The sequence below is a fragment of the Prionailurus bengalensis genome, chromosome B3, assembly GCF_016509475.1.
Source record: "Prionailurus bengalensis isolate Pbe53 chromosome B3, Fcat_Pben_1.1_paternal_pri, whole genome shotgun sequence".
NCBI classification, from domain to species: domain Eukaryota; kingdom Metazoa; phylum Chordata; class Mammalia; order Carnivora; family Felidae; genus Prionailurus; species Prionailurus bengalensis.
In genome coordinates, this window is record NC_057355.1 from 147,104,766 (window position 1) to 147,121,141 (window position 16,376).

General features: G+C 58.3%; 1 protein-coding gene across 1 annotated transcript; it reads right to left on the reverse strand.

The window, feature by feature from the left end:
- Positions 1-5,080: 5,080 nt before the first annotated feature.
- Positions 5,081-15,186, reverse strand: CDCA4 (cell division cycle associated 4). Its single transcript, XM_043557114.1, is given in 3 exon segments — positions 5,081-7,254; positions 7,257-7,512; positions 15,111-15,186. Coding segments are annotated over 2 exon segments (681 nt in total). The 5' UTR covers positions 7,507-7,512; positions 15,111-15,186; the 3' UTR covers positions 5,081-6,823.
- Positions 15,187-16,376: the final 1,190 nt, after the last annotated feature.

The window sequence follows — 16,376 nt, forward strand, 5'->3', positions numbered from 1 at the left end:
TTCATCTGCTGTGTGGGTCTCTTGCCAGAGTCCTGTCATCTCAGCCTGTGCCTGCCCGGAAGCCCCGGCCCCATCCCTCTGCAGAGGCCTGGGGACCCCAGGCTGGCAGAGAAGACCTTGCTGTCCCTCCAAGGCCACACTTGTGGCCGGGGGACCACAACAGGGGGCTGGCCTCAGATGCCAGCTCCGTCAACCCAGGTGTCAGACCCAAAGAGTGAGCAGTGGGGACACACTGACCGGCAGATGTCACCTGTCACGGGGAGGACCAGCACAGTGGGTCCTTGGCCACCCTCCGCCAGACTGCATGTGCTTTGGAGGTTCATGTTAAGGGGTAACAGTTTTGTTTTGTTTCTTTTTAGTGCCATATGTCCGGGAATCTGGCCTGATTTTTTATTTTCAGCCAGAAAAAGGCACAAGTGTTCTCACACTGCTTTCACCAAAGGGCAGAACCACCTTGGGGCCTCCCGGGGCCCTGCCGTCATCTCCAGCCTCTGGTTAAAGTCAGACCTGAAGCTAAAATAGGCCATTCTGTGTCCTGCCTCCTGCCACCCAGAGTCCCTCTCAGACGCGGGCACTGAACCCCCCATGGCTGCCCCCCGCCCCACTGCTGGTAAGCCAGCGCCTCACAGACCTCAGAAAAGTGACCGCCCCTGAGCCCCAGCCAGCCCAGCGTCCGGCTCCCCAAGCCAGAGGGAGGGCTGTCCCTGTCCCTCGGTCCACGTGCAAGTGGACAGCAAGTTTGGCTCTGGTTCCCTGTCCTGATGTCTGGCCAGTCTGCTCAAGCTGGGGGCCTAGTGAGCCAGGAGGGTCAGTGCAGACCGGTCCCCTGACTCAGGGACACCCATCCCAAGAGGCTGCCACTGTCACCCTGACCAGAACATGCCCCGTTAGCTCCACAGTCAGGGTTCAAAATAATCACAGAGCTGAGGACACACAGGAGCCTACGTTAATTCGGTGCCCCCAGGGGCGGGGCAGGACCCTGGGGTGGCTGCCTGGCCTGCTGGCGGAGTCTGGGGTCTCGAGGGCCAGCACCCAGTAGGTCTGCGGCTCTCGGCCCTCGCGGAGGGCTCGCGATGGTAAGAGTGGGTGTAAGGGGGGGACAGCCTGCAGAAAACCCTCAGGTAGAAGCCAGCCTCTCAGAAGTGGGGGCCGGAAACCGAGAGCCCGCTCTGGGAGGAGTGGCGGGGCCGGGCCCTTGCCCTGGGCGAGGGTGGTCCGCCAGGGCCAGGAAGAGCAGTGGGGTGGATGGACCTGGGACGGGGGCAGAGGGAGCGTCCGGTGATCTGAGGTCATGGCGGCCCGGCTCGGAAACAGGCTGACGGCCAGCGCCTCACCAGTGCTGCCCTGTTGCCACCTCGAGGCCCGGGCGACACTCACCGAGCTGCCACGGGGCCCAGACCCAGCCGAACGGCAGGTGAGGAGGACGCGCCCTGCTGGGAACCTGTCGGGCTGTGAGACATTCCAGTCTCTGCTCCCCTCATCCAAACGCCCGGCACTTGGGAAAACCTCGCAAGACGATCCAAATGCAACCAAACCCTGATCCCCAGTCAACGGGAGCAGAAGCAGAGAGGGCCCAGGCGGGCAACGCCAAAGACCAGAAAATTAAGAAGAGGTGGGGATCCAGCAGGAAAGCGGGCCACATGCGGAAGACGTGGAAATGATCAAACGGAAGAATGGAGGTGCCAGAAATGAAGGCCGTGACCTCGAGGGTGAGTCCTTCTGCAGGAGGGCCCAGCGAAGATGGCTCACCGGGAAACATCCGGGCAGGACGCAGACCAGAGTGGGGAGGAAGACAGAACCGGGTGTCCGGGGTCTGCGGGGCGGACCAGGAGCCGGAGCCAAAGGGGAGAGATATTCGAGGATTTAATGGGCAAGAACTTTCCCGCAGGGAGGACGCCGGCGGGCTCCTCAGGTTAAACTGAATGAGGACGGAGGTGCGGCACCCAAACGGGGCGGCGGGAGGGACAGCTTGGAGGGGACAGCCATCGTGTGTGCGCGCATCAGGGAACGAGGCCAGCGTAAGAGCCACCGGCCGGGCTGTCATGTCAAGGTGCCGGAGAGAGCTGTAGGCTCGAAGAACGGACATGAGAGCAGAAGCCACCCAAATGGGAAGCGGTGACGACTGGAGCCAAGGCCCGTGCTCGACACGGACACACAGGAGGTGACCAGAACCCCCCCCCCCCCCCCGCCAGCCAGCAGGACAGACCCTCTCCAACCCCGCGCTCCACTGCCGGACCCGAGCCGGGCAGAGCGGCGCCGGTCCCTTCCCGCGCGAACCGCCACCAATCGGTCCCCGCAGTTCAGGTGCACGCGGCACCCCGGTGACGGAGCTCTCGTTGCGGGGGCCGGTGTGAAGGAATTAGTGTCTGTCTCCTGACCGCCACACGGGGTTGCAGTTCTGAGGTCTAGGATGTAGTCACCGGCAAGATGTCTCAACATCTCACATCTGCTCTAAGAGTCTTGGAGGAAAAAGCAGAGAACGAAGGTGGCAACCGGTCGCCACTGGCAACAGGCACAGAGGCTGCCGGCCCCCCGACTCGAGGGTGCGTCCTGTCCTCCAGGAAGGCCTTCCTCCGCTTCGTCTGAGACTCCCGTGCCGCCCCCCCCCCCCCCCCCCCCCCGTCGCCGGGCTCCCCAGCACGTGCTGTCCGCACGAAGGAAGACAAGGGGCCGGGGCCCGGGCTCTGGGCCCCGAGCGCAGGATGCAGGCGGCTTCCGCGATGCGGGGACAGACAGGCGGGAGGTGTCCTACAGGACGGGCAGGCGCCAGGGGTGACACCGTGTCTCAGCTGCGTCTCAGCGGCTCGGGCGCTAGCACAGTTCCTTCCCACAGGGCTGGAGGCTGGAGACCCGCGGGGCTGCCCTGTTTCACGGCCAGCCGACTTCACCCCTTCACCGTGCGCCTCCAGGGCGGGGGGGGGGGGGACAGCGGGAAAGCACCTCCCAGAGGCCCCTCCTGACACCATCACACCGGGGGTTAGGCTTCAACATATGAATCTGGGGGACACGAACAACAGTCCAGGACAGAAAAGCAAACCCCAAGCCACCCCCAGGGAATCACCCCCTGGGTGCTTTGCCCAACAGGCATACACACACACGTGCATGCACATGTGTGCACGCTCACCAGGGTGACCCCCGTACCCACTGGGCGGCCCCCGCAGCATGGCCATGGGGCAGGGAGCTCACCCACGTCTCCGTCCTCACCATGAGGCCTGGGCTTTGGGCGCACAGGCTCCGGCTACAGAACTAGGCCAGGCCCCTGATATTGCCCCACCCCTGACCTTGGGGTAGGTGAATCCTGGGACACAGGGTCAAGAGGCACCCCCTGCATGAGGGCGCGTCAGGCCACAGGCCACGGCTCAGGGTGCCCGGCAGCTGCTGGGGGCCACTGTGGACCCAGGCTCCTCTCGTTTTCCTGCTCTCCCTGGGAGGATGGGCTGTCCAGCATCCGGTGTCTTGGTGCTGATGACCACCTCCCTGGCCCAGAGCGCAGAGCTGCACGGACAGGTGGGGTGAACACAGCAGCCTGAGCGCGCTGCGGTCCCCACACCTTCCTTCTGCAACGGTTATAAAACACGTGACCGTGTCCGCACTGGCGCTTACAGGGCCCGAGTCCTGCATTTACGTTAGGTCCGTCCTCAGCAACCAGCCACCTGCCTCTGCTCCTCAGCGGAGAAGCTCAGGTGCTTCTAGGGGAGTCGGGGTGTCCACCAGCATGACTGGGATGGCCGAGGGCCAGCACTCCCCCCCACCCCCCCACTTGGCCCTGCCCAGGACAGCCAGGCCACCAAGCACCAGGAGGGAGCCTCTGCAACGAGAGCGGCAGCCGGGAGACCATCAGAAGAGCAAAGGGGAAAAGGGCGCTGGTAAGAGCTGGGAGTCCAGGGTTAGCGGTCAGGGAGGTGGGGGCCCCGAAGGCCCTGCTTGGCTCCTCCCCCGGAGTGCACCATGGTCCACATTTTCAGAAAATGCTACACTTTCGAAAGCGGGAAGACAGACACTGCAACTACTACCAAGACCGAAAAATAAAGAAATGATACAGGGGTGCCTGGGTGGCTCAGTAGGTTGAACGTCTGACTTCGGCTCAGGTCACGATCTCAGTTTGTGGGTTCAAGCCCAACGTCGGGCTCTGTGCTGACAGCTCAGAGCCCGTAGCCTGCTTCGGATGGTCTCCCTCTCTCTCTTGCCCCTCCCCTGCTCACTTTCTGTCTCGCTCAAAAATAAACGTTAAAAAAAATGTTATAAAGACACAAAATACTAGTTAACCTTTAAAAATAAAACTGCCAGTTATTTTATCAGCAAAAGATGGATTTACCTGGGAATAACAGAATTTCAGTACAACACAAGCAAGCTCTCCCCCAGAGCCAAAAGCAAACCCCACGGAGGGGAGGATGCTATTTTATAGAGGAGTGGCGGGTGGGACGGACTGTTGTAAGCAAAAAATCCATTGGAGTAAACTGGGAAGTATAAAGTGGGAAGTATTGAGGTTTCTCATTGGCTGAGCTGGGACAGTCTCTCATTTGCTGGGCTAGGACCATCTCTCCTGGGCTCAGCTGGGACGGTCTCTCATTGGCTGGGCTGTTGCCAGGGGAGGAGGAAATCTTCCTTCCTCCTGCTGGGAGAGTAACACAGTATCCATGAGCAAGGCGCATTTCTTCCCATTGGGTCTGCAGTGGGCAAGGAATGGTGGCCGTGAGAACTCCCCCTGCTGGCCTCCTGACTCCATTCTAAACGAAGTTCCCTTACTAATTTCCACATTGCTTCAGGTTTATTGGTCATAAAACACATACACTCTGTTTTCCACGAGGCAAAAGTACTTTCAAAATCGGAAGGAAACAGCAACCCATGGGATGTCGCATCCCACCACTGGCTCCTCCAAGGGCGCTGCCCTTGCTCCTGCTTGGGGAACTGGGAGAGAGGAGGGGTGCCAAACCAGAAGCCTGTCTGCTCAGCAAGGTGAAAATGCTCCACCTCGTATTTAACACATATTTAACACAAGCGAAATAGGTAATCCAGCCGAAAAAGATCCACTCAAGGATTATGCCGTGGCATAATGAAGCAGATAATAAACACACTTCCATTTTGTTTGTCGGATAGTTTTTTAATAAAGTGGTGTATACACGACTGATATTAAAGAATGGTCCTACGCATGAGAGAAAACAAACCTTTTTGGCTAAGGGCTGGGTAAGGAGGAAAAAGCATGAGAAACAGCAACTGGGCAGGGGTGGGACGGGGTGAGCGCAGTCTGACTTGTAAACTAGTGAAAACAATACAGAAGGTCTGGCCGCTCCCCGCGGCCAGGGCAGGTTCAGGGGTGCAGACACGGTGCACCAGAGCCCACTTAAGTGGCACTGCCCCACCAACCCCACCATCAACTGCCCTCGGGGCTGAGAAGCCATACATGGCAGGACTCCAGACTTCCTTCGTTCTGGACTTGACCTGACTTAACCTTACGGTTCTGTCCCAGCACTAGTGTCACCTGGCACGCGGCAGACTCCGTGCACACCAGTGTGGCTAGTGCTGACCTTAAAATAAACGTCGGTTATTTTACCAGCAAACTAGGTTTATTCAGGGATAACAGAACTGCGACCTGGGAGAACCACAGGCAAGCCCAAGCAACCAACGGGAGGAACGTCACTTACGGAGAAAGGAGGGAGCCAGGAGGGCTGCTCCGAACCAAAGTCCACTGGAGAGAAGCGGGGTCCAGGGTGACGAGGGCGTCTCTCGGGCTGAGTGGTCGCGGGCCGTCAGCTTCTGGTGGGAGAGCAAATGTGCATCTTTTCCCGTGGGGGCTGGCACTGACTCCTTCCCACTCAGGGGTCTTCTGTAGGGTCTGTGACCGGCAATTCTCGACGTCCGCAGGTGCGGCGCAAAAGCCCCCTTCTGGCCTCCTGACTCCCTTTGAGCGAGGTTCCCCTTGTTTAACGTTCACACCGTCGGGGGACTCTCGACAGCGGCGGGGCACAGGGAAAGCCCAGTGGCGCTGGGAACACCGCAGGGGCACGGGAGGGGCCGCGAGGGTCGGATCCTCTGAAGGCACCGCCTCAGACCCCGCCCCGAGATCTCCGGTGGACAGGATGGGCCCTTCTCCAACACTTACATATAAATAGGCATAAATAAACCCCCCAGAATCCGCATGTGATTCTAACGAAGACACAGCCGGCGCAGAGCAGCCGGTAAGGACACTGGAGACTAAGAGGCACTGCTCCGCCCGGCGAGGACGCGGAGAAGGTTCGCAGCGACGTGAAGTGGAAATTCATGACACACGTGCGCTACAAGGAGCTGCCCGAAGTTCCACCCGAAACAAAGTCCTTATTTAAACCTTAAACGACGAAATACACCAACTGCAACTGTTCAGGTTATAGGTTCCTAATGTAGCAGCAGAAAACGTTTATAGGAAAAATATACTTTGAATGGCTGACAAAATCTAAAAAAAGTATAAAAAGTTTAAAAAATAGATCTTAAGACAAAATATTGCCCCAAACATATAAAACTTAATTTAAAAAACGTCACCTATCTAAAATTACACAAGGCTGGACACTGAGCCGGGGACGGGCCCTGCACAGAGTTGTGGCGGGACGGAGGACAGAGGGGCCGGCACCCGGGGCGCCGGCGGGCGTCAGGCCGGCTCCGATGGCTAGCCCGAAGGAAACCGCCCAGCCCGCTGGAGGAGGACAGAGGGCACAGGGCAACGGGATGCTGTTCCGGAACGTTCTCCCCGTCGCAGACACACCAGGGGCCGAGCCCGCAGACGCCCAGGCCACGCGCTCCGGAGGCCGCAGGGCCCCTCCGCCACGAGTCCCACCGGGGGCCGGCTGCCCTCTCAGGTCTCCACCAGGATCTCCACCGCGTGCTCCAGCTCGCCCAGATCCGACCTGCAGGTGGAACTGGGGGGCGCGGCGGCCGCGGGGGCGAAGGCGGGGAGCCCGGGGCCGGAGGGGGCGCCGCCCACCATGCCGGTCAGCACCGCGTCCAGGTCGTAGTAGGAGCTGTCCACGTCCGAAAACAGCTCTTCCACGGACCCGGGGGTTTTATTCTCCAGCGTTTCAAATATGTGATCCAGCGACTTCTGAAAGCCCCCTCTTCCCTCCCGGGAGCCGTCCAGTCCCCAGGGGCTGCTCTGCGGGCGACTCGGGGCCTGTCCCGGGGCCGGGTCTGGCAGGGGGCCGTCTCCCTCGCCCTCCTGCTCCCGCCCCGAGCGGCACAGGATCTCCGTGGAGACGAGGCGGTCCAGGGGCGCCCGCCCTGCGGCCTGGGCGCCACCACCCGCCAGGTCCCGTCCTGGGTCATCTCTTCCTGGATCTGCCGGACCGTGTTGGCTATGAGGACCGAGCGGCAGAGGTTTGGCTCGACCAGCATGTGGCACAGCTGGAGCTTGACGAGGGACATGTCCAAGAGCGACTGCCGCTGCAGGGTGTAGGAGGGGGCGGCCGGAACGCCCGCCACGCCCCCGTCCGCGTCCTCCGCGTCCTCGGCGCTCTTCCTCTTCAAGCCTCGCGCGAACATCCTGCCCTGCGGAGAGCGAGGCGGGCCCCGATTAGCACGTTCCAGAGTCCCCCCCCAGACACCCCCCGCCCCGACTCAGTCTGCAGTCGCCAAAGGTGGGGGTTCGGGCGGGGGCTGCCGCGGCCACCCCTTCCCCCTCCGTGAGCGTCCTCAGGTACCTGCAGCACGGCCACGCCCGGCACCCTCTTTAAACAGCGAGAAGGTGCCCCTCCAGATCATTTCTCCCCGAGGGCCTGTGTGTCTACAATTACTCCCAAATAAAAAGCCTAGAACACTAAGTAACCCTAGCTTATCCCCCCCCACCCCCCCCAAGACTACTTTTCCCAGAACAGCAGACAGGTCGGACTTACCCACAGTCTCTGAAACTCTCTACCGTTTCCACCACAGCACCTGGCTCACACTTACTTGAATCAGCGGTTTGTAAACAAGTGAATTAAAGCGTTTACCACCAAAACACACGAAAGTGGTTTCACTCACTGCTGGTGGTACAGGAGTCGAGGTTTTTGTTGTGGCGGCAAATACAACTTTTACACAAGTTTTTTCTCTCATCACTTTTGTAAAAGTCACTTACTTAGAATGGATGAGTACACTGAGAATGAATGCAAGATTAGGTCAAACTACAAGATAACCTGTGAGGGAGCGGGAGGGGGGGGGAGAATTAAGTGTCCAGGGTTCCTCTGTGGCAAACCACTGTATCTCTTTGGCTTTTTTTTTTCCTCGAAAGAGAGGAGTGGGAGCAGGGGAGGACGCAGAGAGAGAGAGGGGGGGAGACAGAGAATCGCAAGCAGGCTCTGTGCTGTCAGCGCAGAGCGCGAAGTGGGGCTCGAACTCACAAACCGCGAGATGGTGACCTGAGCCGAAATCAAGAGTCGGATGCTTAACCAAGCGAGCCAGCCAGGTGCCCCCCGCCCCCCACGTTTAACTTTTAGTTCTCTTTTCAACCAACTCTAAAATCCCAAACCTGGATGACAACTGATTTGATTCAGGGCCCAACAAAACTCACTCAAGTGGCCCGAGTTACCACCAGAAGGACTCTGGGCTGCCTCTCCTGCTGGCCCTGCACGGCAAGGGTGAGCACCACCACGGGGGCAGCCGGGAGCAGAGACCCACAGCTCGCAGAGCTCAAGGCGCCCCATCGAGCACCCGGCTCCCTGGGGGCCCACCTCCCTCTCCTCAGGGGTCCTCTGCAAGCCCGAGACGCGAGTTTGTGAGCTGTCGGTCCAGCAGGGGCCTCTCACGCCCAGGCTGGACTCGGGGCCAGCCTCGCCGGGACGGTCAACAGCGGCCGCAGACCGAGCTAGACACACATCACAGCAGGAACCGCCCAGAGAGAGCCCTTATTCATACCTGCTCCGAAAGACCGTATGTTGAGGACGGTCGCTAGATCCATCCAGGACCCCAACCCTTCCCTGTAGCAACCACCCAAGAAAACAAAGACAAACTCACTAAAACGGAGAGGCTGCAAGGGGGAGCCAGGACCACTCACTGTCCGATCCCAGGAAGAAATCACCAGTTATAGGCCCCACAGGGAAATGAGCCCACTGCCTCCCCCACAAGGACCTGAGCACCCGTGCCACTCAGGCAACGAGAAAGTCACCACCCTGAACTCCCGCTCGTCTCCTCCTTCTCCTTTCCTCCAAACTACCTCCTTACTCTCCTTTGTTGGATTTGCCTTTGGCTTTGAAAAAGCTTGCTTGTCCTGTTGACTTTAACAACGAAACTTCCAGGACACCCGGGTGGCTCAACTAGTTAAGCGTCTCTCTCTCTTTTTTAATGTTTACTTATTTTTTTTTTTAATTTTTTTTTTTCAACGTTTATTTGTTTTCTGGGGGACAGAGAGAGACAGAGCATGAACGGGGGAGGGGCAGAGAGAGAGGGAGACACAGAATCCGAAGCAGGCTGCAGGCTCTTGAGTTGTCAGCAACAGACCCTGATGCGAGGTTCAAACCCACGAACCTGAGATCATGACCGGACCCGACGTCAGGTGCCCAACCGACGAAGCCACCCGGGCGTCCCAAAGTTCTGACGCTTGATCTTGGCTCCGCTCGTGAGATGGAGCCCCCAGGTCAGGCTCTGTGCTGGCCATGTAGCCTAACAGTCCCCTCCCTCTGCCTTCTCTTGCTTGCACACGCTTTCTCAAAACCAACCAAGCAAACAAAAAACAACAACAAAAAACCTGCCAGTTATTTCACCAGCAAAAGATGGGCGTATTTGGGAATAACAAAATTTCAATTGGTATTTTTTTTAAGGGGGGGGGGGGGAGAAGAGGCTAGGGAATGGGGCTATTGTAAACAAAGTCTATTGGAATAAACTGGGAATTCGAAGTATAGAGGCCTCTCATTGGCTGAGCTGGGACCATCTCTCATTGGCTGAGCTGGGACGGCCTCTCATTGGCTGGGCTGCAACCATCTCTCATTGGCTGGGCGGTTGCCGGGGAAGGAGGAAACCTTCTTTTCTCCTGCTGGGACACTAATAGGTAGTACCTGTGTGCAAGGTGCATCTCTTCCTCTTGGGTCTGCAGTGGCAATGAGTGTGAGAGCTCCCCTGCCCACCTCCGGATGCCATTTGAAACGGCGTTTCCTCCTCCTATTTTTCACACCTGGAACTGCTATTCTGTTATTCCCAAATACACCCATTTTTGCTGGTAAAATAAGTGACTTATTTTTAAGGCTAACACAGCCCAGGAAGTCAGACTTCTATCTCCAGTGACAGGCCAGGAAGCCAATGACTTCTGTCACAGTCGCCCCAAGGAAAGGACTTCAATAACTGAGGGCTTCCCTAATACTTGTCCCCACTTCCTAGAAAGGCCAAACGTGCTCCCCATAAAACCACCAGGGCTCCTTGCTCCCCCAGCCTGCAGGCCCACCGGGGCCCCGGAGCCCTGTTCCAGGAGGCAGTGCTGCCACTCGGCCGTCTGTAGCCAAGTGCAGCTACCCGAGTAGCTGCAAGCCAGGCAGTGACCCACTCCCTGGCTGCAACTGCGTCCAGTAAACAGCTTTTGCTCTTCTCACACGGGTGCCTCCATTTGTCTCCGCAGCTCACTGTCGATAGTTGAGAAGAATATCAGAAAGTACAAGACAGGGGGCCTGGGCAGCTCAGTCAGTTAAGTGTCCGACTTTGGCTCAGGTCATGATCTCACCATCTGTGGGTCAAGCCCCGCATCTGGCCGTGTGCTGACAGCTCGGAGCCTGGAGCCTGCTTTGGATGCTGTGTCCCTCTCTCTGCCCCTCCCCGGCTCATGCTCTCTCTCAAAAATAAACAAACGTTAAAAAAAAAAAAAAAAAAAGAAGAAGAAAGTAGAAGACAAAAACCACCCCGGTTCCGCCCCTCTGAACCAGTTATCACGCAGGTTCTTAGCACTGTCCTAAGCACATTCTTCTCTGTGCATCTGAGAGCTCGTTGCGAGTTCTGCTTTCCTGCTGGTCACATTTTCCATGTCGTGTAAAGGTTCCCCATCACCTCCGACGGCCGTGCGTCGCTATGAAGAACAGAGCCTTGTTCCCTGACATTCACACTGCTCACAGTGATGCTAGGCTCTAACCCTGGATGTTGGTATTTGTAGCACTTGATTCCGGAGTTTCTACGAGGGCTTAAAAAGGTAGGGGCAGTTGTAAGGCTCATGATGGACGTTATCAAGCCGCTCTCTGGGAAGGCTGAGTCAGTTCACCCTCCACCAGGTTTTTCTGTATGGTTCTTTCACAATCGCTGGAAGCTCCCCTTCACCTTGCCCATTATTCCAGCTCCTCCTCCGTGCCTCTGCCATTACCCTGTGTCACCACCCCAGACGTAAACATTATTTGCAGATTCAAAATAAGCAAGTCGAATGGGTAAACTGTGGTGTGGCTGACAACAGAACGCTCCCCAGCAACAAAATCCACACTCGTCTATGCAACAGCAAGGATGGGCCTCAAACGCTATGCTCAATCACAAAGCAAGAAACAGGTACCATACGACTCCATTCATATGAACTTCTGGCAAAGGGAAAGCTAACCTAAGGTGCAAATAGCAGCGGGGCTGCCAGTGGAGGAGATGGGATCATCCAGAACTCTCCAGGACGACGGAAATGCACCCTAACCAGACAGGAGAATGGCATTCGTCAGATTCACTGAGCAGCACAAGTAATAACTGTGCATTTCACCGTATTCAGCGATGGCTTGATAAAGAAAAACACGTAAACGAGTTGACGGGGGCAGGCTACGTTAATGTGAATCCAAACCATTTTAGACACTGCCTCCCGTGTATCACTAAGTGTCTGGATCAGCATGCCAGGACCAGTATGTGCTCAGAGTCACTCGAATTACCGGCTTCAAATGGGCCAAATCCTGAGCAACTGTTAGGTTTTGTTATACTCCGTACAAGAAAATGCTGGCAGACTTGCGACTTGAGAAGGACTTCGAGGGCAGCACATGCAACCACAAGAGCCACTGGGCTGCCACCAGAGCCTGTGTCAGGGCGATGCGTCAGGCCGAGCCCAGAAGGTGGCCGGTGAGACTCACCCTCCTACGTTTGTGTCTGGGACACAGCACACAATATGGTTCTGAAGGCAGTTGGAGGTGAGCACACAGATCCCCCGGCTGGACTGGTCCAAGCCCGGCTTCTTGGGCAGCCCATGACTATGGCCTGGGGCGCCTGACCCTTTGAACACAGGACACGAGACCCCAGACTTCCCAGGCTGTCCTAACTGCAGAGCCTGACTCACCATTAAGTTCCCAACAAGAGAGTACAGTAAAACCTTGGACCACGAGTAACTTGTTCTGCAAGACCAGTAAACATTTCGAATAAATTTTAACTGGACACACGAGCGGCGTCCCGAGATGTGAGCAGTACGTGCCGCCAGATGTCACATGATCACAACTAGCCAATAGCTCTCTCTCTCTCTTGCTCACTCGCCGTGGGATTGTGGGTGATCACCTCCCATGCTCAGACGCTCGGTCTCAGGCCGCGGCGTTTGGAAGAAATCAGTGATTTTTCAGGACGTTGGAAGGTGCCCACAACTGGCACTGGTGTATTTTTGTCACTTCAAAGCACCTCTGGACCGTCCTTTGCTTTTCCATCCAAGAGGGAGCTCAGGAATGCTTTGCTTCATTCTAGGTCATCGGACACGTTCCTTGTTGAAGTTGCACGGAAGTTAAGATCCCATGGAGCCGACAGAGAGCAGTGATGCCGTCAGTGATAAAAGTCATCCTACACAGCAACCCTCCTCTCTTGTGCCCCTCACACCAGCCAGGAGGGTTTTCAAAGGGCAGGTTAATTCAGCTTTGTAATCTGCATTTTATTATGTTGTATTACAGCACCGTAACCATCTTTATATGCATATATTTGGGTTGTACAACGAATCATCTGAGTTTCTGGTGTTTCTTATGGGGAAATTCGCTTTGCGATGCAGGTGCTTTGGATAACAAGCATGTTTCCAGAACAAACCTCCGTATTACACACCTCCGTCCACTCCAGATAGCCAGAAGGTCTTGCTGAGTCACACCCCATCAACTCCTCAGGGTCAATGGTGTTTTGCTCAAACCCTCCTGAGCCATGGACAAGCAGGCCAGCAGTGTCAACCCCGTGGTCAAGGCACAGCAGCCTCCAGAACAAGGGGTGACCAACAGAAAAAATTGAAGACAGCAGACTGAGTGGTTCCATGTGGCAGGTGGAGCCAGGGAGGGGTGCTGTGTCCGCCCAATCAGGGCCCCCTCCCCAAGACAAAGGGGAGCCCGGCGTGGTGGACCCCTCACCCTTCCTGGCCAGCGGCCTCTCCTGCAGCTGCTCTCACAACGTGTGGCCAGCAATCTCAAGGCCGGTGGAAAATGCAGATCCCCAGACTCCGAGCAGAAGAGCTGGGGCAGCAGGGGACAGACTGCTGAGACCTGCTCAGACCTGACCCTTCACCACGACCTTCAGCTCATGGCACTCAGGGTTTTCAGGCAGACCAACATGAACTCTCAGTTTCTGGCACACGATCAGACTGTCTTTGAAATACCTCACCAGAGGAAAACGGGACGACAGAGCAAGCGTGGCAAAGTCTTGAGAAGCGCTGCTTGGGAGTCCAGCCGTGGGTTCATCATCACCGTCTGAGACTTTCCTTCAGCAATTACTAACAAGTGAATTTCGGGGACTTTTGCGACTTGGAATGATACACAGATTCCCTCTACATGGAGTATGTCCCACTAGCAAGCTGAAAAAAAACTTCCCAGCCCTCTTCCCAGGATAAAACCTGCCATTCTATCTAGAAAAAAGTCTAACTGACTTTTTATTCTGAACTTCAACTTCAATTGTAAAACATGCCAAAACTTGAAAATAAAGAGTAGTTGCATGCAGGAAATTTATAAGACATCAAACTTAATTCTGTAAACAGGCAATTTCTTTCTTGTTTTAAAACAACAGTTAGCTCGGTCCTGCTGTCCTGTGCTTGCGACATAAAGGCCACCAGAGGAGGAAACAGTTGGGAAACCCTGGATTTGGACCAGCGCATCTCCTGGCAAACGGTGGTTACCTGGTAACCTGGTAACCTTTTCCTGGCGATCCTATTTTGCAGACAACAGGCTTTCAGAGAGGTGGACTCAAGCTTGCCTTTGACCAGTGGAAGAGTTTCTGATCCCTTTCCTAGTCCCAGCACCACCCCACACACCTGAGTGCCACCGCAGGCAGCCACAAGGAGCCGACTGAAAAGAGTTTCCCACCCGGGGTCTGGGAACCTTCCTCTTCCCACATCCCACCCCGCCCTTCCCCGACGCCCGCCTCCACTGCCCACGCAGCTAGAGCTGGATAGCACAGGGGGCAGGCGCCATCAGCTCCTTGAAACCCCCCTGCCAGCTTTAAGAGAAGCTGGGTCTGCTACAGAACGGGGGACAGAAGCCATTGCGAAATATCCCCAACGTTCCTTTTTCAAGCAAGTCAAACCCAGAAACAAAGGAAAAGAAGTGAAAGTGGACCCTCCCGGGTCCTGCGGCGGACCTCGCTACCCTCCAGGGCTCCAGAGCGTGGTGCCCCGGCTGGGCCATCCTGGGAGGGCATCAGATTACTAGCGGAACCCGTGCTGCCCAGAGGACTTGGGATGAGGCACCAGCACAGCGCGGCCAGCCACCCACTCACTCCGTGAGGAAGGCGGGCTAGGAGGAAACCCAGGAGCGCGGGCATCCCGCACCACCGGGGAAGGGGCGAAAGATGAGCACGGACGAGGGCGAGGAGGGGAGCGCGCGGACTCTGATCAGGGCTGCAAACTCAAGTCGGCCGGGCTCCCCGCGCGGACCCTTCCCAAGTCCAAGGCAGGAAGGCAGTGGGGGCTGCCCTCGGAGGCCGCACCGCCCCAGCGGCCCCGCCGACCCCGCTTCGCGCTTCCCCTCTTAAAAAGCCCGCAGCGTGATGAGAGCCGGGGGGGGGGGGGGGGGGCCGCAGGCAGTACTTTCCGACGCCAGTAGCGCAGGGCAGCCGGCACGAGGGGGGATTCCCAGGTGGCGGACGGCCCTCCGGGCGGACGGGCGGGGGGAGCCGGCGGCCCGCGTCGCGCCCCCGCGACCCCGGCCTCCCCCCGGGGGCCCGCAGCCCCCACCCCGGGCGCCCAGGCCCGCCCGCCGCCGCACAAAGCCCGCCGCCCGCGCCGAGACGCTCACCTGGCCGCCGCCTTCCGCGCTCGCGCCCGCAGCCGAGGGAGGGGCGGGGCCGGCGGGGCGGGGCCGGGCGGGGCCTCTCCGCGCCCACAAAGGGTCGCCATGGCGCCGGCCGCCCCGCCCGCCGATTGGCCGAGTGCGGGGGCGGGGCCTCCCGTTCAAACCGCGGGCGGGGCCCGGCGCGCGAGTTCCCGCGCGGCCGCGTTGGCCGTTGGGGGCCCGTGTCCCGGCCGCCCCGCCCCCGTCCGCTCCCAGGTCTCCGCGCGCGGCCCCAGCGCGCCGGCGCAGGGCCTTCGGGGCGGGGCGTGGCGGGAGAAGACTGGGACTGGAGGGGAGGGTGAGGGGAGTCGGAGCAGTGGGCCTGAGGGGGGGGGGGGGACGGGAGGGTTGGGTGGGAGGAGTCAGAGCCGTGGGCTGGGAGGGGAGGGGAGGAGAGGGTGGGGGGAGTCAGAGCTGTGGGCTGGAGGGGGGGATGGGAGAGGGAGGATGTGGAAGCTGGGGGGAGTCAGCTGTGGGCTGGGAGGGGAGGGAAGGGGGGGGAGTCAGAGCCGTGGGCTGGAAGGGGAGGGGAGGGGAGGAGAGGGTGGGGGGAGTCAGAGCTGTGGGCTGGGAGGGGAGGGAAGGGGGGGAGTCAGAGCTGTGGGCTGGAGGGGGGCGATGGGAGGGGAAGGAGGGGAAGCTGGGGGCAGTCAGAGCTGTGGGAGGAGGGGGGAGCAGCAAGGGGCAGCAGCTCCCCCCCCCCCCCCAGCCCAGGTCACTGTAGGAACTTCCCGGGTTTCACGTAAGAAGTGAAACCATGAAAGTCCAAAGCAGGGGAGGTTTTTAAACATTTTTCTCAGGGGAAAAGGTAATTAGAGGAGCAAATCCTGACTGTTAATTCAACCAACATTGCTCTTGTGCAGGCCAGGGCTGCAGTTACAGGCAGCAAAAGCCCTTCTGGGTCTGCTGTGTCACGTGATGGGGGGGTGGCTGTGAGTGTGGTGCCCCTCATGCTGTCAGGAAAAGCCAAGGTGAGGTGGGCACCCTAGGCACACGGGCCTCCGGGAAAAAGGGGGCATGCAAGAGGGAGAGAATTCCGGGCTGGAGAGGAAGGGAGTTGAAGGGAGGGGGTGAGCTGGAGATCACTGGAGGGGCAGGTTCTGAGGGGGGCCGGGAGAGCATCGCTGTGGAGAAGGCATCTGGGAGGGGGAGAGGGGAGATGTAGGGAGGCCACTTAGGGTACGGCAGCCCTGGGGTGGGGGGACTATGGGCTGTGACCAGTGTGACTGC